The 23,682-nt window shown below is 37.9% G+C and overlaps 1 protein-coding gene and 1 pseudogene across 5 annotated transcripts in view; one reads left to right on the plus strand and one right to left on the minus strand.

Moving 5' to 3' along the window:
• Positions 1 to 23,682, minus strand: part of CORIN (corin, serine peptidase) — a 237,543-nt gene that overhangs the window by 176,464 nt on the left and 37,397 nt on the right. For 3 of the 5 annotated variants that reach the window (XM_027598351.2, XM_027598354.2, XM_027598355.2), the window contains exons 3-4: positions 8,837 to 9,037; positions 4,117 to 4,179 (exon numbers count right to left, since the gene is read on the minus strand). In XM_027598351.2, coding sequence (XP_027454152.2) covers positions 4,117 to 4,179; positions 8,837 to 9,037 — 264 coding nt within the window. The remainder of the gene's footprint in view (positions 1 to 4,116; positions 4,180 to 8,836; positions 9,038 to 23,682) is intronic. The other 2 variants (XM_027598352.2, XM_027598353.2) reach the window with 1 other exon arrangement.
• LOC113924492 lies at positions 15,903 to 16,744 on the plus strand (annotated as a pseudogene).

Here is a 23,682-nt window from a genome sequence, read left to right on the forward strand (position 1 = left end):
TAAAAATAGAAATACCATAACACCCAGCAATTCCACATCTGGGAAAGTGGCATTTCTTTTTTATCTGAAGAAAACGAAAATGCCAATTTGAAAAGATATATGCACCCCATGTTCATTGCAGCACAAGTTACAACACCCAAGATGTGGAACAACATAAGTGTCCATTGAAAGATGAATGGATAAAGAACATGTAGCGGGATATTATTTGGTCCTAAAAAGAAATCCTGTCGATAGCAATAACATGGATAAACCCAGAGAGAGACAAATACCATACAGTATCATTTATATATGGAATATTAAAAAAAAAAAAAGGACTTCACAGAAACAGAGAATAGGGTAGTGGTTGCTAGGAGCTGAGGGGAAATAAGAGGTTGTAGATCAAAGGGTACAAATTTTCAGTTACAGATGAATAAGTTCAGAGGATCTAACTAACATATGGCAGGGTGACTATAGTTAACAACACTGTATGAAAGACTTGAAATTTGCTGAGAGTAAAAGTGTTCTCACCACACACACACAGAGTTAACTACATGAAGTGATGGATGTGTTAATTACCTTGATCTGGGCAATCATGTCAAAATGCATGTGTATATCAAATCACCACATTTTACACTTTAAATATATGCAAATGTTTGTCAATTTTTCCTCAATAAAGCTGGGAGGAAAAAAAGACTACTTGTTGAGTTTAAACCTTCTTGGCAATTCTTTCGGTGCTTAGAGTACATCCACTAGTGATGCACAATCAAAATATTCTAAGTTCAGTGGAGATAATTCTTTTATTTTGGATGGTCAAGTCACTAACTTGATATACAGTTAGATAATTTATTGCCTTGTTTTCAATTTTTAATGAATTTTTTCCACTGGTGTAATTGTTTATTGTTTATTAAATGAGTCATTTACCTGATTCTTAATCAAAACTACATGAAAGGTACATTTAAAGATGTCTTATTGGCCTCCGGGTCACTTCCTTCATGTTCTTCTTCACCAATAAAAAAACATTTTTATTAGTTTTTGGTGTATCTTTCCTCTGTTTATTTTTTAACATAAGTAAACAAATATATTTCCCCTTTCCAACTTATCACCCAAAAGGTGGCATGTTTTATACATTGTTTGGCACCTTGATTTATTGATTCATGATTTAGTCTAGAGATCACTATATATATCAGTGTGTAGAGATCTACCTCATTATCTTCCCAGATGTATCTTACACTATTGCTTGGCTATACCATGTTTTTTTTTTTTTTTAACAGTTCCTTCCTTGTTAGAATATTTTCATTCTTCTGGAATTACAAATAATGTCAAAGCATCCAGGTTTTTGAGAGATACTCCTTATTGGATTAAAGACATTTTCTTCCCTGTTTGGTGTCAAATTTTAACACATGCTTTTGCTTCAGCAATTGAGATGATCAATAAAAGAAATCTACTTTATTAATTAAATTAGGAGACCTATGAATGAAGTGTCTAATATTAAGCCATCCTTGTATTTCCACAATAAGGCCTATTGTGTTAAAATGCAATATAATTTTTGGTGTTAATAGATTTGGTTGCTAACATTTTATTTAATAGCTTTGCATTAAATGTGAGATTTGTATTAGTCTACCCAGGCTGCCATCACAGAATACTATAGACTGGGTGACTTAAAGAACAAAAATTTATTTTCTCCCAGTTCTGGAGCTGGAAGTCTAAGATGAAAGTGATGGCATGGTGGGTTTCTGAGGAAAGCTCTTCCCTTGGGTTACAGAGGATGTCTTCTCACTCTGTGCTCGCTGTGTGCTCACATGACCTCTTTTTTGTATGAGCATGGAAAGAGCAAGTTTTCTGGTATCTCCTCTTATAAGGAAGGACACTTAATCCCATCATGATGGTCCCACCTCATGATCTCCTCTAGCTCTAATTACTTCCCGAAGTCCCCATCTCCAAATACCATCACATTGGGTGTCAAAGCTCCAGCATATGAGTTTTAGAGGGATAAAAACATTCAATCCATAATATTCCACCCTTGGCCCCCCAAAATTCATGTCCTTATATGCAAAATATATTTATTCTATCCCCAAAGCCCCAAAGTCTTAAGTCATTCCAGCATCAACTCCAAAGTCTCAAGTCCAGAGTCTTACCTAAATATTATCTAAATCAGATGTGGGTGAGACCAAAGCACAATTCATCCTGAGGCAAAATTCCTCTCCAGTTGTGAAACTGTGAAACCTGACAAGTTATGGGTTTCCAAAATACAATGGTGGGACAGGCAGAGGATAGACATCCCATTCCCAAAGGGAGAAATATGAAATAAGGAAGGGGTGACGGGTCCGCACCTTAACACTGACAGTGCGTGATGTGTCCCCACACATTACTTGCTTCACTGTCTCTCATGATTGGCTATAACATGGCCGCTTGGCCAATCCCCAAACTCTGAAACAAGCAAAAAGTTAATTCATTTCTTTCCCATGGCAACCCTCTCATATTATTTATTTTTAAAAATTTCTGTTGACCTTAAACGATACATAATATGGTAACACACGATGGTTTAATAGCCACCAAGTTATCACAAATCTGTTTCTTAAAATGCATATCCTTTGTCCAGTACACATTTCTAAACATATAACCAAAGCAGAAACAAACTCTGTGAGTTGGTTACTTAATAAACAGTGAAAGATTGGAAAGAAATTTCAAGGAGGGAATTGTATGATTCCAGACCTCCCACTTCCTGAGGTGATAAAATTCTCAACAGTATCTATAAAAGCAAGGTTGGCCTTCCCATAAAATTGGAAAACTACAGGGTCAGTTCAAATTATCTAAGGTAATTATATTATAACTAAATTTTTAAATTTAATAGTGATACAGTATAATCTCATTAAAAATGAAAAATCCAGGTCAAACCTTTAAACTAAAATTAACTTTTATAGTTATAAATAAAACTTTATTGTTTGGAAAAACGATGTATTTATTATAGCTTAAATATGGTACGAACTAGCAATTTTATCTTTTAAAGAAATAAGAAGAATTGAAATAGATCATGTTTTCCTCTGTCCCTGACCCTCTCTTATAGAATTTTTCAGTTTGTTTATGTCTCAAGGCAGTTACTAGACAGTGGCTGCTTAGGGATGGGATGCCTCTACTTGATCCACTTTTACAGTACACAGACAAACCCCAGAGCTTGGCACCAATAAACAGCTGCTGATGAATAAATGGTGCTTCCCAGAATATCCTAAACTCTCAGAAATTGAGATGTCTGGCAAAGCTTGGAGGAGCACATAAACATCAGAATGAGTTTATACCAATTAACATAATTATAAACAAATACTGTAAATTTTATCAATTCAAACACCACATGCAAATATTAGGTTAATGATGCAGAGGAGCAAAATATAAGAATAAAATATGTTAACAATAAAAGACAAGGAGGGGTTTGCATCAAATGTAAATTGATGCAAAGCTTTTGGCTTACAAAATTCATTATCATATTCATTTCAACTACAAGGAAGTGAAAAGTCATATTCTCCAAAGGCACAAGTAACAGCAAACAGATTCCCATGATAGTTTTTTTGCTTTCAACACAGAATTGTACAGAGACCAAAAACCTAAGACAGCAAATTGAATGAATCAGGCAAAAGAATATACACAATGCCAACTTTCTTTCAGAACCGGAGAGTAGAGTAAATTACACAGGTTGTTTTTGTTTTTTTTTAACTTTTATCTAAGAATTTGGCTTTTAAAAGATCATTTTTATCCTTGAATTGGATCAGGACTGTGTTTGCAATGTAGTATCACCATGCTATTGTTTTCTTTTCTTTTCTTTTCTTTTCTTTTCTTTTTTCTCTATACTGATCAAGGATATTGGGCTGTTCTTCCTGAAGAGGAAACTGTGATAATGATTCTGGAGAGGAAAATTTTGAACCACAAGCCTTTGACACAACTATTTAACTCTGACTCTCATTTGCTACAGTAATGTGTTATAGGCACAATGCCTTTGGGGGAACACGTCACCTGTGGAATATTGCAGGATTCATTTTGGAAAGAAGGTCAGGAAGTCTTACCCAGAGATCTTTGAGAAGGGAAGACTGGGACTGTAGTCAATGGAGAGTGAACCAGTGAGCAATCCAACCCCTTTCAAAAGCCTACCTCTGCAAGTGATTGAGTTTGCTTTCTCAGGAAGAGAACCCAGTACTTCCCAAGGACAGTCATCTAAAGATGAAATAAAGAGAAAGGAAAGGCGGGGGGAAGAGAATCCATTACTACATTTGAAATTCCTTTCTCTCTTTCCCAAGTATTGTGCAGGTCTTTACTAGAATGCTACCGTGCTAACCAGAAAAACATGCAACAATTATCTAAATGTTTCACTTGGTTCTTGCTTAGATGTTGATTCTAGCCAGAAGCCCATTTCTGAATCTCATAACTATTCTTCAAGCCTGAAGAATACGATTTAATATACAGAAGAGGGCAACCAACTGGACTTGAACATTGGTGTCTAACACTGATGGTTAGCAGAGCACATAAGCAATAGTGTCCAGGGTCATGACTAGAGTAAATTTTGGAGTAGCAAATTCCTAATGAAGCAGTTTAAACAGGGCTTAGACTCTTCCAGGTATCAAAAAAATACTCTTTTCGGGCACCTGGGTGGCTCAGTTGGTTAAGCGACTGCCTTCAGCTCAGATCATGATCCTGGAGTTCCAGGATCGAGTCCCACATCGGGCTCCCTGCTCAGCGGGGAGTCTGCTTCTTCCTCTGACCCTCTTCCCTCTCGTGCTCTCTGTCTCTCATTCTCTCTCTCTCAAATAAATAAATAAAATCTTAAAAAAATTTAAAAAAATACTCTTTTCATCTGGAGTATGTATTCTTAATCATAATCCAAAGACCCCAAGGGACCCATACATAGAATTTTTATTGTCTATGAAAAATATAATGAAGACATCCAGTGTTCTATTGTTGATAAGGTTAGAAAATGTCAGGGAAAAAGGAGAAGGGACTTAATGTGATTTCAGATGTCTAATTAGACTCTAATTAGACTCCCTCTCCCCAAAATCCCCCTTTGTAGAGTTGCCTGATGAATACTAATCCAGGCAAAACTTCAAGACTCTGATCCCCTTAGCTTCATACTCTTGGCAGAGCTTACTTTCAAGCTAGTAGAAACACCATGTTACAAACAGAAAACTAGGAAGAAAGAATAACTTTAGGGTTTTTGACTGGTGTGTAAGTTTTCTACACTCAGCAATTTTTTTTATTATGTTATGTTAATCACCCATACATTACATTAGTTTTTGATGTAGTGTTCCATGTACACTCAGCAAATTTTTAGCATGTGATTAGGGCACTTTTGGTACAAAGTTATCAGTGCTAACAAATCTTTTTTAAAAAAGTGAATGAGAGGCATGATGCATTTTCATCTGATACAGATGATTATGGAGCTGGTTATCAAAGAGCATGATAACAGAACACCTGAAGCTTCTAGCACATTATCCCACTCTTTTCTCACTTTAATTCCTGATCAGAGTCTCTAGGTTACTTCATTGTGCACCATATTATTTTTAACCCAAAACCTCTTGGTTGGCCAAAGAGTTTTTTCCTTTCCTTAGAATTCAATTTATGTTTAAATATTTATAAAAATATATAAGGAGAAAGGTGAAAACAAAAAAGTGAAAATACAAAATGCAACCTAGAAAATCCCTTGCTGAAATATAATATGCAAGCTTTCCCTTTCCATAGTACAACTGGGTTTCAAAATGCAGCTGATGAAAATCCAAAAGTAACAGATGTCACATAAAACCTGTTTTACATTTACAAAGCTCCACCACACAGTGTAATTGGGGGGTGGGTATTCTGATTAAGAGTTTACAAACTATAGTATTCTATGCTTTGGCTTGATATTGAGGACCACCAGGCGGAAAGGTCTTAAGGAAAGGCTACTTCCATGTACCTTTGCCCGGAGTTCTCTCCTTGGTTTCCTACCCAGGATATTTGGGTAGAACAGAATGTCTGGCCACTGTATTTTTGGACTGAAGTGGACTTAAATAGACTTCACATATGCCAGGAATTTAAAATGACATTTCAATTAGATAATAATTTTTTAAAAATTATAAAAGCAAATCCTCTGTTAGGTGTTAGTACTGATACAAGGCATTAAATGATGCTTTAAGTAAAACTGGTTAAATATCAAGTGCAGAAGTATGATTAGATATTGTTAATGAAAAGTGATAAATCAGATATTAAAATTTTGAAATGACTGTAGTTCGTTTCTTTATTCATTCAATAAATACTTTATAGTGCAATGAACAAATTACTCTCCTCGAGCTTAAATTTGCTCTGCAACAGCAAAGAATGCAATAAAATTAAATGAGGAAGCATGAAATACTCGAAAGAGCAGTGGTCTAGGAGTCCCAAGATTGGAATCCCAATTTAATGCCTACCAACTACTAGACAAGTGATACTGGATATGTCAACTTAATTTCTCTAAGCCTCAATTCCATTACTTGAAATGGTATACATTGTCTGTCCTGCACACCTCATCAGTTAATTACATATAAGGACCACAGAGAAAGTATTTAAATATGCCCTCAAAACAACCAAAAGCTCCATAATCACAGGCTAGCAGTATTACCGAAATGTATGAAAAATTATCAAATCCTTTGCAATGAATAATTTTAGTTAATACCGACAGTCTATTGAGGGTCTAGGTGGTCAGACAGACAGTAACGCTCAACATTAACTGTAAAGTACATTAACAACATGGAACGACATATATTCAAAGGTTTTGACCTTTCTCCATTTAACTGTTCTAATTTCACCTGGATTTCCTTTACACATCAAATTACATTCATAGTCTCAAGCAATGTTCAAGGCATAGGAAGAGAAAACGAGTCAAACAGACTTCCATCCAAGCTTCCAAATTGAGTAACAAATACCATATGTTTCTTTACTCTTCAGAGTATGTGCCTGCCACCTCTACTTGAATCTTAACAAATGACAAAACTTTCAAAATAGAGACAAATCCACTTAGCAAAAGAAAATAACAATTGCTGTAATTGCAACCACATTAACAGGACTGAGTTTTTGCTTAAACGACTTCTGCACTTGCAATGAAAAACACGGTCCTTAAGAAAGTAAAACTGGGGTAAAAAAAAAAAGTTGAGCAATAGGAGAATGGTAAGAAAAACTAAACATATGACAAAACCATAGAATAACCAATAAACTTTAGAAACAATGTTTACAAAGTATGTTAATAATATGGGGGAAGTTCTCTTACATCAACTGTTAAGTAATAAAAGCAGAATAAAAAAAAGAATAATGAAGTGCTTAAAACATGAATAAAATCTTAAAAACTTCAAAATCAAACTCATGAGGAAAACAAATTTCACTGGGCATAATTTGGGTTTGCAGTTATTATTATCAGGTAATAAACACGGATCTGTGTTTATCACTGATGAACACCAAGCATAAGAAATAGTTAATACGTGGGTGCTGTGCGAAATAATGAAATCCAAACGGTCTGTCTCTTTGGGGCTAAAGCAACAGAATAATTCTGCTTTTCTTCAGACACTGGCAAACATATGCTATGATAGCTACAATTTAGCTTAATCCTTCCCTTCCTGGCTCAGAATGAAAATCAATACTCTGTCCTAGACCTAGGCTATGATTTCCCTTTGTGTGTTTTCATGAAAGAGGGAGGAACAAACAAGAAAATGACCATGAATGGATGGGCTTTGTACAATTTTGAATCACACAATCTTGTTTCAGGAAGTAGAAAATAAGAATTAAGGGGTGCTTGGGTGGCTCAGTCGTTAAGCATCTGACTTCGGCTCAGGTCATGATCCCAGGGTCCTGGGATCGAGCCCCACGTGGGGTTCTGCACTCAGCACGGAGTCTGCTTGTCCGTCTGCCCTTCCCCCCACTTGTGCTCTCTCTCTCTCTCTTTCTCTCTCTCTCTCTCAAATAAAATCTTTAGAAAAAAAGAAAATAAGAATTAAGACAACTGCAGAGAAAGTTCTTACAGTGACTGTACTCTGATTATGTTTTGCCAGCACTAACTGGATCAGAGCCGATGTTCTTGGACACGTTACCCACAACTCCACTCCCACCAGAATTCTGGAAGCTTAGTGCCTTTACTAAAAATCTGAGGGATATTGAAGAATAGAATCACATTCCAGAGCCTATCGCCTGCCACCATCTAACGGGTCCCTCTCCACACTCGCTGTCCACTCTCTCTTCCAGCTCTTGCTCTGGAATAGCTGACAGATTCCTCCATTTGTCCTTGAGCAGAGTTTCACACACACCATTTTTCTCAAGGTGTGATTGTCAGTCACCAACATGTACAATAAATAGCACAGCTAATAAAAGAGGGAGAAGAGGGAAAAAGGTAAAAAGAACACATGAGCACCTCAAAAGCAAATGGGAGGATAGTTCCCATTAAATCATTGACATTCTATCATAGAATTGAGATCCTTCCCACAAGGCACCAATAACAAAATAAGTAACTTCACTTACTTACTCATTTAACCATCTCAAAATAAGTAACTTAAAACTTCAAACCAGAAACACAAAATTTCAGAAGTGAACCACCATAAAATCAATACCATTGTACTGGGGCAAGCAGTATGCCTCAGAAATGTTAAATGACGTTGATACATTTTCATTACTTACCCTTTTCCCTATCTGGACAGCTGAGCTGATGGCATTTCATGTTAAGGAATAGAACTCTCAGTTAAGTTTGCCGGGTAAGTGAGTAGAGCTTTGCCTGTGTGACCAGTAAGTGATTGTGAATTAAGAGTACTGGTTGCCACACTTAAAAACCCACCCATGGGTTCCACAGACATTAAAGGGCACAAGTATTCAGCATCCTCAGACTTACTTGTGTTCTTGTGATTTTGGTCCCTTGGGAGAGAAGCATCCGTGGTCCAGGCTGGAATGTGTTGATTGGGATGTGTAGTAGATGTCACAGTGCTCTTGTTACAAATTGTATTTGTAAGAATAATATCAGACACTTGAACTTCACCATCAGTGACCAAAGGTTCACTCCCATTTGCTTTAAAATAGGCTTTTTTTAATGTTCCTGAAAGACCAAAAAAAAGGATATTTCGATACATTACTAGAAGTATTTATTTTAAAAAACCCATTAAGAAAACTCTAGAGCGACTTTCCCAAGTTTCATTCTATCCAGGCAAACACAAAGAGAAAGATGGTGGCTAGCAAAACTACCCACTTCACTGGGACAACCAAGAGAGCGTCTCTTCTACCACGAGTAACCTAACCCTGTGAAGAAACTACTGCTTCCTCAAAAGCTTCAGGTAGAGAAACTGAGTCTCCCATCTAGGTGTCCCCATGCCCAAAGAATTTAGGGCAATACCACCTCACTGAGACTCAACAAATAAATGAAATGTGGTGAATCTTACAGTGTTTCCTTTCTCCTTTCCCAGTTTCTCAATTTCATCCATCATTTTATGCTACTTAGTACCCAGGACACAAGCTCTTCATATCTCTATATCTGCCACCAAAGGACAATAGTGTCTGCTTAGCTTCAGCCTTATATTTCTCCACATTTTCCAAATTTCAGTGACCTATGCGTAACAGATAAATAAAAATAACAGGGCTCATATATTTGCCAAGACTATATCATAAAAACTGCCCAAAAGTAAAACTCTAATTCTAGAAAAACAGAGAAGGAACTAAATTACCTTCATCTTTGACCAGAAAATATAAATATAATACGATGAATACGATATAGCCGTTAAACAAATTATCAGTTGGTCACTTTCTCGAGATATTCATTCAATGACAAAATAGTCAAACCTAAGATACTGGAAATCACCTAGCTTTGACTTCAGCGGAAACTCCCGAAAACTTTGAAAGAGATCATGTATTTTTAACTTAGTAAAAATAGACAACGGACTGGTTCCAGAATATGGCACTATAATTGAGTATGTCACTAAAATAAACAAATGTGATATTGATTCATTATAGAAATATCCGGGGGAGGTTTTTTTTTTTTTCTAAAGGAATTTACAATGAATGCTCTCATTGGCTCTCACTTTTCCAAACAGTCCACGGACCATTAAAAATAAAAGAAATATAAATAAAATGTTTAATATCAGTCTATGGAAAAAATGTCTCTACATGTACTTGACACTTGGAAAACATTAACTACAAATCAAAATAGAAAAGCAGCTGTTTTCTAGCTAACTAAGGTCAACAGTTTCATCTGCCGAAGGATTCTAAATAAAACGCTGGAGCATAAAAGCTCAATTGTGACCATGTGGTGCAGGTAACATACTCTCCAAAATGTCTGTGTGATTCTGAGTCAATATTAAAGTCATATTAAATGTGATAGACTTGATGACTGTATAATATGTATAATATGTATTTCCTTCATACAGAAGAATGTATGAATCGATTAGCTATAATTTTATTTTCATACATTTATTAGTTGCTCTCATTGTTACTTATTTTGACATAAATGGCCTTTCACAATAACATGTTAATTCCACTAATGTGGCCGTAATGAACTTTTAAAGCCCGTAAAGGTGATTTACTTATTATGCTAACCCTCTGAGTCAGCATCCAGCTCTGTCAACATACTTTTAGCAAATCCAACTCTTCACAGTTACATCCCTGAATAACTCACTTAAAAGGAGTTCCTTTCCATATGAAATTGTTCAACAGTTGTTCTTAACATTTTGTTTGTAATGATTAGCCATATCAATAATCTTTCTTTTATCTTTTTCATCTAACCACAGTGGCAAAAGGGTTAATAGCATCTCTTTACTCAAGAGGTCCTTGGAAACACAGACTTTCTTAGGAAACAGTGACTTGGATAACAACTTTCTAAAATAATTCAGCTTCCGTGCTCTTAAACTCTACATATCAAAGCAGGTTGGCAGAATAGATAAAAAGGCAAAGGTAATACATGATGTATGGTAGTTGCCGTGGTTAATGTTCCTAGCGTGCAATTTTAAGAGACAGACTGACCAACCCAACCGACAGTGAGGGGGAGGGAACAAACCTAAGGACCTATCCAAAAGTCTGAACTCATTAGACAATTTATTTTCAAGTATCTCTGAAAATCGACCAACTCTCAACTCATAGTTGGTCATCTATTATGCATTTTTTAAAAAGTACAAAAATTAGAACTCAGTAAGACTAAATATCCTCAAGCTATATCATGATGAGCTATAAAAATGCTGAGAGTTATTAGCCCAAAGTGGAGGGTTCATTCTTCCCATTTTTCCCCATCCTTTTTACATTCCTATTTTTACAGTGCTGTGGCTAAAAGTACAGGCCTTACGCCCTGACCACCTGGATTTAAATCCCAGCCCTGAAACTTTGGGTAAACTCTCAACTGCCATAAAATAAGGAAAATAAAAGGCCCTCCCCTCATGGGACTGGTCATTAGGATCAAATTAGTCTTTCTCTCTCTCTCTCTGTATACACACACACACACACACACACACACACACACACACACACACACACACACATATTTGGAACAGTTCCTGGCACATAGTAAATTCTCAATAACTGTTAGTCATTACTACACAATGATAGTCATGAAGGTAAAACTGCCTTCCTTAGGGCTACTAAGGTACTTTTATTTTTTTTTTAAAGATTTTATTTATTTATTTGAGAGAGAATGAGAGATAGAGAGCACGAGAGGGAAGAGGGTCAGAGGGAGAAGCAGACTCCCTGCTGAGCAGGGAACCCGATGTGGGACTCGATCCCAGGACTCCAGGATCATGACCTGAGCCGAAGGCAGTCGCTTAACCAACTGAGCCACCCAGGCGCCCTAAGGTACTTTTAAATAAATATCAATTTCCATTTACTATAAATGCATCCCACATAATAAAAATGGCTAAGGAAATGTTCAAAAGTGAATCAACTTAACCTACTTTTGGAGTGAATGAAGTGGGGCTCTTTCATGTCAAGTTAATACAAGGCCACACTAATCAAGGTTGTATGGCTCAAAAGTATTTCAGCTCTGGAACACAGCTCTGTTTAACAACGTCTGTTTAAGAAATAGCCTATAATTCCAATAATAATAGCCAAAATGTACTGGTCACTTGTAATGAATGGATTGAGCACCGTGGTAGGCAAAACTAATGTTCCCTCCAGAGATGTCCACATCCTAAGTCCCAGAACCCAGGAATATGCTACCTTACACACCTTAAATGGCAAAAGGGATGTTGCAGATATGAGTTAGTTAAGGGATTTGAGAGAGGGAAACTACCCTGGATTATTCAGGTGAGCGCGAGGTGGTTGTGGGGTTTTTATAAGCAGAAGAGGGAGGTGAGGGGGTATGCATCAGAGCCATGCAGCATAAGGACTCAATGGACCATTGCTCATTTGAATATGGAAAGAGGCCACAAGCCAAGAAATGCAGGAAACCTCCAGAAGTTGGAAAAGATGGGAAACTGACTGTCTCCTAGAGCCTCCAGAAGGAATACAGTCCTGCCAACATCTTAATTTTAGCCCAGTGCCATTTGGACTTCTGCCCTCCATAACTCGAAGGTAATATATTTATGTCATTTTAAGCTACCAAGTTATCGATTTGTTGTATCAGTAATAGGAAACTAACATAGTCACTATAGCATCTACTGAGTTAGCCTTCCAACAATCTTTTGAAACAGATGCTATCATCAACTCTTCTCTACAGAGTTTCAGAGAGAAGGAAAACAAAGCTTTCAAGAGTTATTTAACCTACCCAAGAATTGAGCTGGGACATGACACACACACATACACATGCACCCACACACTCTTCTCACTTTGAACAAATTATACAAGTTGGAAAAAATCAACCATCAAATGCATGTAAAAAAACTAACTTCCTATGATATGAGTTTAAAAGTAATTCCTTATCTTTACATCTCTAGCCCTGTGGTAACACATTTACTTGGCATTTTCTATGTGCCAGGAACTTTGTATTTACTCCCTGCTGAAAACACAACATTTAGTAAGAGCTTCTTATCGTCAAGATGTTTATAGATTAGTTGAGGGAAACAGGCATGTAGTCTAAAAATACAAGCCATGATACAAGGGCTTTGAGAATGATATGCATAAGGCAATCTGGTGACAGAAAGTAGGGAAATAGATGTCATTCCATTTGAGACAGTCAGGAAAGGTTTCTTAGGGGAGAATGATCCTCAATAGAAATCTTAAAATATAGTTAAGGATTGTGTAGTTTTGAGCAAAGCATTTGTGGGGAAGAAGGAGGTGTGGTAATAGGGAATGGAGAACTTTCTAGATAGAACAAAGGGGGAAAGATATGCAAAGCCCAGCAGCAGGTCATTAAACACAGCTAGCACACGGGGCACTGGCAGGAGGAAAGGCAAAAGGAAGAGCAGCCACATTGTGAAGAGTAGTTCCTGTTAAAATCTTGGAATTGTTCTTGTGATGAAGAACTTTTGAAGGATCTTAAATAGGGTGGCACATTGGAATGATCACTCTGGCAGCAGGGTGATGCTGGAAAGGGGTCAAGTCTAGAGGATAATAAGGCTACTGCAATAGTCCCAGTGAGAAAAGAGTATGGCCTGACCCAAGGCAAAAGCAATGAAGACAAAGGTAACATTCGGAAGAGAGCTTTCAGAGGCAAAATTGTGAGTGATAAGGGAAAGAGTCAGAGTCAGAGTCAGAGTCAGTCCCTTCTAGGTTTCTGGTTTGAATTACTGTGTATATGAAGGGACCCCCAACTAAGGTAGAAGTGGTAGTCATTGGTGCTACTCAACAAATAGTTTCAGTTCTCTCGCATTCTACTAAGACATATGTGTTTGTTACATTCTCTGGCCTCATTCTCTGTCTCTGGACATTTTTGACATTGGTCAAAGGGTACAAACTTCCAGTTATAAGATGAATAAGTTCTGGGGATCTAATGTACAGCTGGTGATTATAGATAATAATACCATATCATACACTTAGAAAACAAAAAGAAGAATCTCTAGTGCCCTTTTTCTTTTTTTCTGGCACAATAACTGCATAGGTGCAAGATGATGGCTGATTCATCAGTTTAGTCCCTGAATGACCTCAGTGAGCTTAGCCCCCATGCCATTCACAAAGGACTTGTAGCATGAGTGAGAAATTACCTTTGTTGTTTTTAAACCATTATTATTATAGGATTACTTTTGTTACACAGTATAGCACACCCTATCCTGACTGTTACAGTAGATAGTTTACAAATACGTTGAGTATAAAATGCCTGCAAAACATTCAAGGAGGAAAAAAGTCTAAATCTAGAGAATCTTAACATTTCCTCCAGAATGACTTGCAAGACCCCCACAAATTTGTATCTTCTTTGTGATTCCAGAGCACACACTGTTTGTATCGCACCTACACTCAAGAGCAATTGTCTGTTTTCCTGTCTGTCTCCTTGAAGGTAAGAGGGTGTATTATGCATGTCTGCATCTCAAGTGCCCAGCAGAATGCTTGGCACCAGTGTCGGCCTTAATGAATATTTGTTGAAATGTATGGATGATGAAGGAAGTCATGGGGGTAGATGACATTGCTAAGAGAGGCATGGGTGTCAAGTGAGAAGAGAGAGAGCTAAGGACAGAAACCCCAACATTTAATGGCTAGGTAAAGAAAGATGAGAAGAGCAGCGAGAGATAGCAGAAAAATCAGAAGTGAAAATATGCAGGCAAAACAGAAAAGCATTTTGAAAAGAAAGGAGTAGTCAAGACTGGGCAAGATCATATCAGGTCATAGATCCCACCTGAATGGAAGACAGTGTTGCTGGCACCAACTAACAGTGAACATGCTCCTTCCAAACTGGCAAAAACAAACACAGAAAGAAAGCGTGGGTTCCTCTTTTTTTTTTAAAGGACAATAATAATTACATTTATTGAGCATATAGTGCTGAGCATATAGTGCTAAGCATTTTAGATCCATTATGCCATTTACTCTTCACAACCTTATGAAGTAGACATTATTATCATCTCACTTTACAAAAGAGAAAACTGAGAACTAGAAAATTCTATGAAATTGCTCAAGCTATCGAAGCTAGCAAGTGAGCAGGAATTCAGTCTGACTTCAAAACCTAGTCTTTTCACCACAGGGTTTTGCTGTTGAATTGGTAATAGTTATCATTTTTATTTACTAATTTTTGAAAAATACCATAAAAAAGTCAAAATTCATTCTCTATATATTTAGGAAAATGATTGGCTCCACATTATGAGTGAAAATGAAAATCTATCTCCTCTGACCACCCCCCTGCCCTCTATTACCCAATTTTGGTTGTTATATTCTTTTCTTTTTTAACTTTATATCTTTTTTTTAAGTCTTATTCAAATGCACATTGGTTTCAAATGCTGTGCATTGGATAAAAAGTCACTGGTGCCTCAGTAAGAACATTTAGTAGTATGACAAAAAGAGAAAGAGGGGAAGATCGGATTGCAGTGGGTTGAGGACTGGATTAAGCACAGAAATCACTTAGGGATCTTGCTAGAATGCAAAGTCAACAGGTCTGGAGTGGGATCTGCATTTCACACAAACGCTAAAGTAATGTTGACATTGCCGGCCCATGGACCACACTTTGAGTACAAGGCTTTTTTAGTCAATTTTTTAGTATAATAAAAACTAATTCTTTACTTCCATAATAAATTTTGTTGTTTACAAAGACACTTTCACAAATTTAATTTCATTTGACTTACGTAACAATTCTGTGAAATGAGTAAGAATTATAGTCCCCTTCTGACAGAGAAGTTAAAGCATCTGACCAAAACCCACACATCTAGTAAATGGAAGAGGAAGATGTTAAACCCCAGCCTTATAAATTATTATAAATTATTTTTCTATGTCACATGGTCCTTCATTATTAGGCTATAACTAAAGAAATAAAAACCTAGGTAGAATATTGTAACTTTCCCACTCTTCAATTTTCCTTTCAATGTCTTTCAAAAACCTAAATCTTTGCTCCTTCTCCGAGAGAACACCAAATGGCGGATGACGCCGGTGCTGCGAGAGGGCCGGGGGGCCCTGGAACGGGAGGCCGCGGCGGCTTCCGCGGAGGCTTCGGCAGCGGCATCCAGGGCCGCGGTCGCGGCCGTGGTCGGGGCAGGGGTCGAGGCCGCGGAGCTCGTGGAGGCAAGGCCGAGGACAAGGAGTGGATCCCCGTCACCAAGCTGGGCCGCCTGGTCAAGGACATGAAGATCAAGTCCCTAGAGGAGATCTATCCTTTCTCTCTGCCTATCAAGGAATCTGAGATCGTTGATGTCTTTCTGGGAGCATCCCTCAAGGATGAGGTTTGCTGGCCAGCGGACCAGGTTCAAGGCGTTTGTTGCCATCGGATATTACAACGGACACGTCGGCCTGGGTGTCAAGTGCTCCAAGGAGGTCGCCACTGCCATCCGTGGGGCCATCATCCTGGCCAAGCTTTCCATCGTCCCCGTGAGGCGAGGCTACTGGGGGAACAAGATCGGCAAGCCTCACACTGTCCCATGCAAGGTGACTGGCCGCTGTGGCTCTGTGCTGGTGCGTCTCATCCCCGCCCCCAGAGGCACTGGCATTGTTTCAGGCCCTGTGCCCAAGAAGCTACTGATGATGGCCGGTATGGACGACTGCTACACTTCAGCCAGAGGCTGCACTGCCAACGCTGGGGAACTTCGCTAAGGCTACTTTTGATGCCATCTCCAAGACTTACAGCTATCTCACCCCTGACCTCTGGAAGGAGACGGTGTTCACCAAGTCTCCAGATCAGGAATTCACTGACCATCTTGTGAAGACCCACACCAGAGTCTCTGTGCAGAGGACCCAGGCTCCAGCTGCGGCCACCACCTAGTTTTATACAAGAAAAATAAAGTGAACTAAAGCTTGTTAAAAAAAAACACCTAAATCTTTAAATGAAGGGGGGGAAATCGGAGGGCGAGAAGAACCATGAGAGACTATGGACTGTGAGAAACAAACTGAGGGTTCTAGAGGGGAGGGGGCTGGGGGAATGGGTTAGCCTGGTGATGGGTATTAAAGAGGGCACATACTGCATGGAGCATTGGGTGTTATACGGAAAACAATGAATCATGGAGCACTGCATCAAACACTAATGATGTAATGTATGGTGATGAACATAATAAAATTAAAATAAAAAAAATTTTTGAGTATTAATGACATACAGTGTCACATTAGTTTCACGTGTGCAACACAGTAATTCAACTTCTCTGTTATGCTATGTTATGCTCACAAGTGTAGCTCCCATCTGTCACCATACAATGCTACTATAAATCATTGACTGTATTCCCTACACTGTGCCTTTTATTCCTGTGACTTATTCTCTCTTTAACTGGAAGCCTGTATCTCCCACTCCCCTTCACTCATTTTGCCCTTCCTCCCACCCCTTTCCCTCTGGCAAACATCAGTCTGTTCTCTGTATTTATAGTCTAATTCTGCTTTTTGTTTGTTCACTTGTTTTGTGGTTTTAGATTCCACATATGAGTGAAATCATATGGTATTTATCTTTCTCAGTCTGACTTATTTCACTTAGCATAATAGATTTTGGGTCCATCGATGTCGCAAATGGCAAGACCTCATTTTTTATGGCTGCAAAATATTCCATTTTATATATATATACCGCATCTTCTTATGCATTTGTCTACAGATGGACAATTGGGTTGCTTCCATATCTTGGCCATTGTAAATAATGCTGTGGTAAACATAGGGGTGCATGTATCTTTTTGAATTAGTGTTTTCATTTTCTTTAGTAAGTACTCAGTTGTGGAATTGCTGGATCATAGAGTAATTCTACCTTTAATCTTTTTGAGGAATATCCACACTGTTTTCCACAAGGGCTGCACCAATTTGCATTCCCACCAACAGTGCACAAGGGCTTCTTTATCTCCACATCCTCACCAACACCTATCATTTCTTGTGTTTTTGATTTTAGCCATTCTGACAGCCATAAAGTGATATTTCATTTTGTTTTAATTTGCATTTCCTTGATGATTGGTGATGGTGAGCATCTTTTCATGTGTCTGTTGGTCTTCTTTGGAAAAATGTCTGTTCGGATCCTCTGCCTGTTTTTAATTGGATTATTTGGGGGTTTTTTGTGTTAAGTTGTATAAGTTCTTTATATATTTTGGATTTTAACCCCTTATCAGATATATCTTTTGCAAATATCTTCTCCCATTCAGTAAGTTGTCTTTTTTTGTTGTTGTTAATGGTGGCCTTCACTGTGTAGAAGCTTTTTATTTTTGTGTAGTCCCAATAGTTTTTTGAGTTTATGTTTGTGAATAGTGTAAGAAAGTGGTCCAGTTTCATGCGTTTGCCTGCAGCTGTCCAGTTTTCCCAGAGCCATTTGTTGAAGAGACTTTGTCCCATTGTATAGTCTTGCCTTCTTTTTCATAGATTAATTGACCATATAAATATAACTTTATTTACACTAGTACTATATTGTTTTGATTACTAAAGTTTTGTAGTATATTTTAAAATCTAGGATTGTGGTATCTTCAGCTTTGTTCTTATTTTTCAAGATGGCTTTGGCATTTGGAGTCTTTTTAGTTCCATACAAATTTTAGTATTATTTGTTCTAGTTCTTTGAGAAATGCTCTTGGTATTCTGATAGTGATTGCATTGAATCTATAGATTGCCCTGGGTAGTATGGACATTTTAACAATACTAATTCTTCCAATCCCTGAGCAAGGAATATCTTTTCATTTGCTTGTGTCATCTCCAATTCTTTCATCAGTGTTTTATAGTTTTCAGAATACAGGTCTTTCACTTCCTTGGTTAAGTTTATTCCTGGGTATTTTATTCTTTTTGGTGCAGTTGTAAATGGAACTGTTTTCTCAATTTCTCCTATTGACATTACTTCATTATTAGTGTACAGAAATACTCTTGACTTCTGGGGTTAATTTAGTATCCTGCAAATTTACTGACTTCATTTATTACTTTGAATAGTATTTTGGTGGAGTCTTTAGGAATTTCTATGTATGGTATCAAGTCAGCTGCAAATAGTGACAGCTAACTTCTTCCTCACCAATATTGATGCCTCATTTCTTTTGCTTTTCTGATTGCTGTGGCTAGGACTTCCAGTACTATGTTGAATAAAAATAGTGAGAGTGGACTTCCTTGTCTTGCTCCTGATCTTCTAGGAAGAGCTCTCAATTTTTCACCATTGAGTATGATGTTAGCTGTGGGTTTTTTATATATGACCCTTATTATGTTAAGGTATGTTCCCTCTACATACTTTGTTGAGAGTATCATGAACGGATGTTGAATTTTGTTAGATGCTTTTCTGCATCTATTAAGATGACCACATAATTTTTATTCTTCATTTTACTGATGTGGTTTATCACACTGATTGATTTGCAAATATTAAGTCATTCTTGCATCCCCAGAATAAATCCCACTTGATTGTGGTGATAATCCTTTTAATGTATTATTGAATGGTTTGCTATTTTGTTAAGGATTTTTGCATTTGTGTGCATCAGGGATATTGGCTTATAGTGTGTGTGTGTGTGTGTGTGTGTGTGTGTGTGTGTGTGTGTGTGTTGTCCTTGTCTCGTTTTGGTATCAGGGTAATGCTGGCCACATAGAATGTCTTTGTGAGCTCTCCTTTCTCTTCTGTTTTTTGGAATAGTTTAAGGAGAATACGTATTAACTCTTCCTTAAATGTTTGGTAAAATCCACGTTGGAATCTATCTGATCCTGGACTTTGATTTTTTAAAAAATCAAAATCTTTATTTTAGAGTCCAAATCTTTGGAACCATATGGACAACTCACACTATCCGCTGATTTTAGAAACACTAAACCAAACTAAACCTTTGTAGTTCCAACTTCGGTTTTGGGGGTTAAGGAGAGAAACAATTTGCTATTGCTCTCTTCTATATCCTGCTGCTGAAATAATTATTCAGAAAAGTCCAACTCTTTGCCACTTAACTTTATACATGAGAGAAGCCCAAAAAGACAAAATCAGAGAAACATAGTGCAACTGTGTTAGCATAAAACCTTTATTATCTTTTCCTAAACAATAATCCTCTCACTATTATCTTTGTCTTTTGAAGATACAGCTCCTGTTATTTATACAAAATTGGCATCCCACCATCCCATAGTAACCTAATGGACCCATAAATAACTATAAAACTTGGAAAGAGCATGGAGTTACAAACGCAAACCAAACAGAATATGTTTAAAAGTAAGCAAAGTTTAACGAGGTTTTTTAAAACACAAATATAAAAGGGTTTTATTGCTCATTACAGCAATAAACATCTCAGTTACAAAATAGGAAATGTTTATTTGAGCAGGTATTACTTAATATATCCATATATCATCTGGTGCAGAATCTATGAAAAGAACACTTTTGAAGAAAATGTCTTAGGAATTGTCCACTTTCTAAAGGATACCTAAATACAAGCCAAAGTGGCACTTAGAAGTGGTTGTAAATGGTGCACTTCCTAATCCCATATATAGCGATAAAAAAAAATTCTACTCCTAGGTATAAACCCAAGAGAAATGAAAACATATGTTCACACCAAAACTTGTACATGAATATTCAGGGCAACATTATTCATAATAGCCAAAAGATGGAAACAACTAAAATTGGTAAATAGACAAAGAAAATGTGGTAAATCCACACAATGGAGTATTATTTGGCCATTAAGAAGGAATGAAGTACTGAAACATAATACAACATGGATAAACCTTGAAAATATTATGCCAAATGAAAAAAGCCAGTTACAAAAACCATGTATGGTCATATGAAATGTCCAGAATAGGGAAATCTATAGAGACATTACATAGATTAGTGGTTGCTTAGGTCTGGGGCAGGGGGCAGATGGAAAGACAGGAGACTGACAGTGAAAAGTATAGTTTCTTCTGAAAGTGGTAAAAATGTTCCAAAATTGATTGTAGTGATGGTTACACTTACCTGTGAATATACTAAAAATTATTCAATTATACGCTTTAAGCAGGTATGTGAATTATATTTCCACAAAGCTATAAAAATAGGATCCAATAAATAAATAAACCGATTTAACCAAAATAAAGCACTGCCTTAATGGCATCTCTCTGTTGAGAGGCCTCTGAGCACTGAGATACTTAAAAATATGTTTAAAACTTCTATTAACATTCTACCCTGAGAATGAAAGGAGATAATCTTCAATGTGTGTGAGCTTCTGAATACATTATTACCAGAATTAGACTTAAAAATGACAGTGGTATGACTGAGCTTCTACCAGATAGACCCTTGAAGAGATAACAACTATAAATCTGGACAAACCACACAAAAAAGTACTTGAAGGCACTAGAAAGGAAACGAAAGCAGGCCAGCTCTGGAGGGTGCGGAGTCTTGGAAGGAAAAGGTGGCAAAGACGAGCTTCAGTTTTGTTCTGCTTCCACCCTGAGAGCAGGCCACAGCTGGCACCACGTGGGGGGCAGGTCGACTAAAACTCCAGAGAACACCTGAAGGCTCCTGGGCTAAGCCACTTGCTCCGTCTTTTTTTTTTAAAGATCTTATTTACTCATTTGAGAGAGAGAGAAAGAGCATGTGCACGGGGCGGGGGGCGGGGTGCAGGGCATGAAGGGGAGGGGCAGAGGGAGAGGGAGAAGCAGACTGCCCACTGAGCAGGGATCCCCACACAGGACTCGATCCCAGGACCCCAGGATCATGACCTGAGCCGAAGGCACTTAACTGACTGAGCTCCCCAGGCGCCCCCCTCTGTCTTCTTCTTATCAGCCTCTGAAGTGTGTCTCATCTCTTGGTGTCTGTGAAACCCCACATTTCCAGGTTCTTTTCCTTCTTGCCTGACTATTCTGCCTGTATCTCTTGCTTCCTCCGCTTTCTTTATCTTCCCCCTTAAACACTCCAGGGCTTTTGCCCTCAGCTTTTCATCAGTACACTTTCTCTTTACAGTTCACCTACTTCTACTCCTTCAACTGCCAGTGAGACTCCCACCTTCGTAGTCAGGACCCCCTTCTCAGCTTCGCTTCTGGACCCTTCCAGCTTCAGGTCAGTAACAGTGCGGTGGGGGTTGGGTTCTAAAGTGAGCACATAAGCCAAAAATCATATATAGCCACAATTTCCCTTGAAATTTCCTTAGAAAAGCAACACATTCCTATATTCCTACATTCATTTCTTGGTCCTACCTGCACTGTTGAATGTACTCAAGATAAATGCACTTAAACTATGATGCCACTGTATTTTGTTGTGTTGTCCCCCAAGTATGTCTAAGTTAACATGTCCAAACTGAACTTCCACCCTGCCCTCCATCTACGTGCACCCTACTCCTCCACCTTTACTTCCGGCATGAACAGATGGCACCAAAATCACCCTGATTTCCTAAGCCAAAACTCCAGCAGTCAGCATTGACCCCTCTTCTCCTTCACACCAAAATCCAATCAGTCTTGATCTCTGTTGATTTTAATGCACCAAATGCCTTAATTCAAGCCCTTATCACCTTTTATTTAGGCCACAGCCAGAGCCTCAAAAAAGCCTCCTCCCTTTCAGTCTCCAGTCCTCTGCAGAGCATCTAGGTCCACTGTCTTTTGCAAATGCAAATATGATCAAATTTCTCCCCACTTGGAAGGATCCTCCAACGGTAAACTACCATCCCTAGCCGTGGTTTTCAAGCATTGTTGTAGCAGATAAATACCATTTTCAAATAAATATAAGATCCTAATATCTACAAATAGATACAAGCTACATTTTATTAGGATTAATTTACCATATGAGTTGTAAACGTGTGACTTATTAAAAACCAAACATTGAGAAAAATGATAGGTAGTTTGGTGAAATAAAAAGATTCAAAATTGTTGGTAAGCAATTTGATCAGAATAATTTTGCTATTTATTTCCCTATTTCATTTGCCTGCATATGATCAAAAAAATCCTAATTCATAGCAATAGGTAGCTACCAAAGGTAATATTTTGGATTTCCTCCCCCAATAGCTCACCTTTTAACACAGTGTTTATTTAAAAAGATAGCAAGATCCAAATACAAATGAATTAATCCATCTGCATGAATTATTTGGTTGCTGGTCTCTGCTTGGTTAAAACTGGGTATGTAATATTTAGTTTGAGTATGTGTTTAAGATTTATTTTTTTTAAATTGAACATCAAAACAAGCATTTGTGTAAACCTTGAAACTCCTCCCCTGAACCTTGGTTCCGTGGAATAGAGTCTGAGAACCAATAACCTAGGTGCTGAAGCCCAGTTCCCTAGGGCAGCATGCAAGATCCTGTGTCATTTGGATTTTATCAATCCAGCTGCATTTCCTCCCACTGCCAAAATTCCACCCAATATCCTAAGTCTATCTCCATCTATCACAGGGTCATACTTTGGCACTTACTGTTTTCTCTGCCAAACTCATGCGCTATTGCCTTCTTACCTGAATTTCTACGAACTATTCCAAAGGTTAAAATGTTAATGCCTCATGAAGCCTTCTATGACTTCCCCAAAGTACCTTGCATATGCCTCCATCATCAACATGTGTTGCCTTGTGTAATAATCATCTCTTCCTCTCAACCATGAGTTCCTACGGAAGACAGACTGATTTAACCATCCCTAAGTGCTCAGGGACTTTCAAAGTGCCTGGTACCCGGTAATCACACCTTAAATGCTTTGCATCAATTACTTCATCACTTTCTATTAATAGGAATAACTAGTAGAATGAATTCGGTGGCTGAAACTCCAGATCTGCATGAGATAGTCAACAGATAACCCTCTCGTCAAGTTGATGCTTTAGGTTAAGTGAGTACTAAACGGAAATCACTGTTGGGCTCACTTTAATTT

This window comes from Zalophus californianus, chromosome 2 (genome assembly GCF_009762305.2).
Source record: "Zalophus californianus isolate mZalCal1 chromosome 2, mZalCal1.pri.v2, whole genome shotgun sequence".
NCBI classification, from domain to species: domain Eukaryota; kingdom Metazoa; phylum Chordata; class Mammalia; order Carnivora; family Otariidae; genus Zalophus; species Zalophus californianus.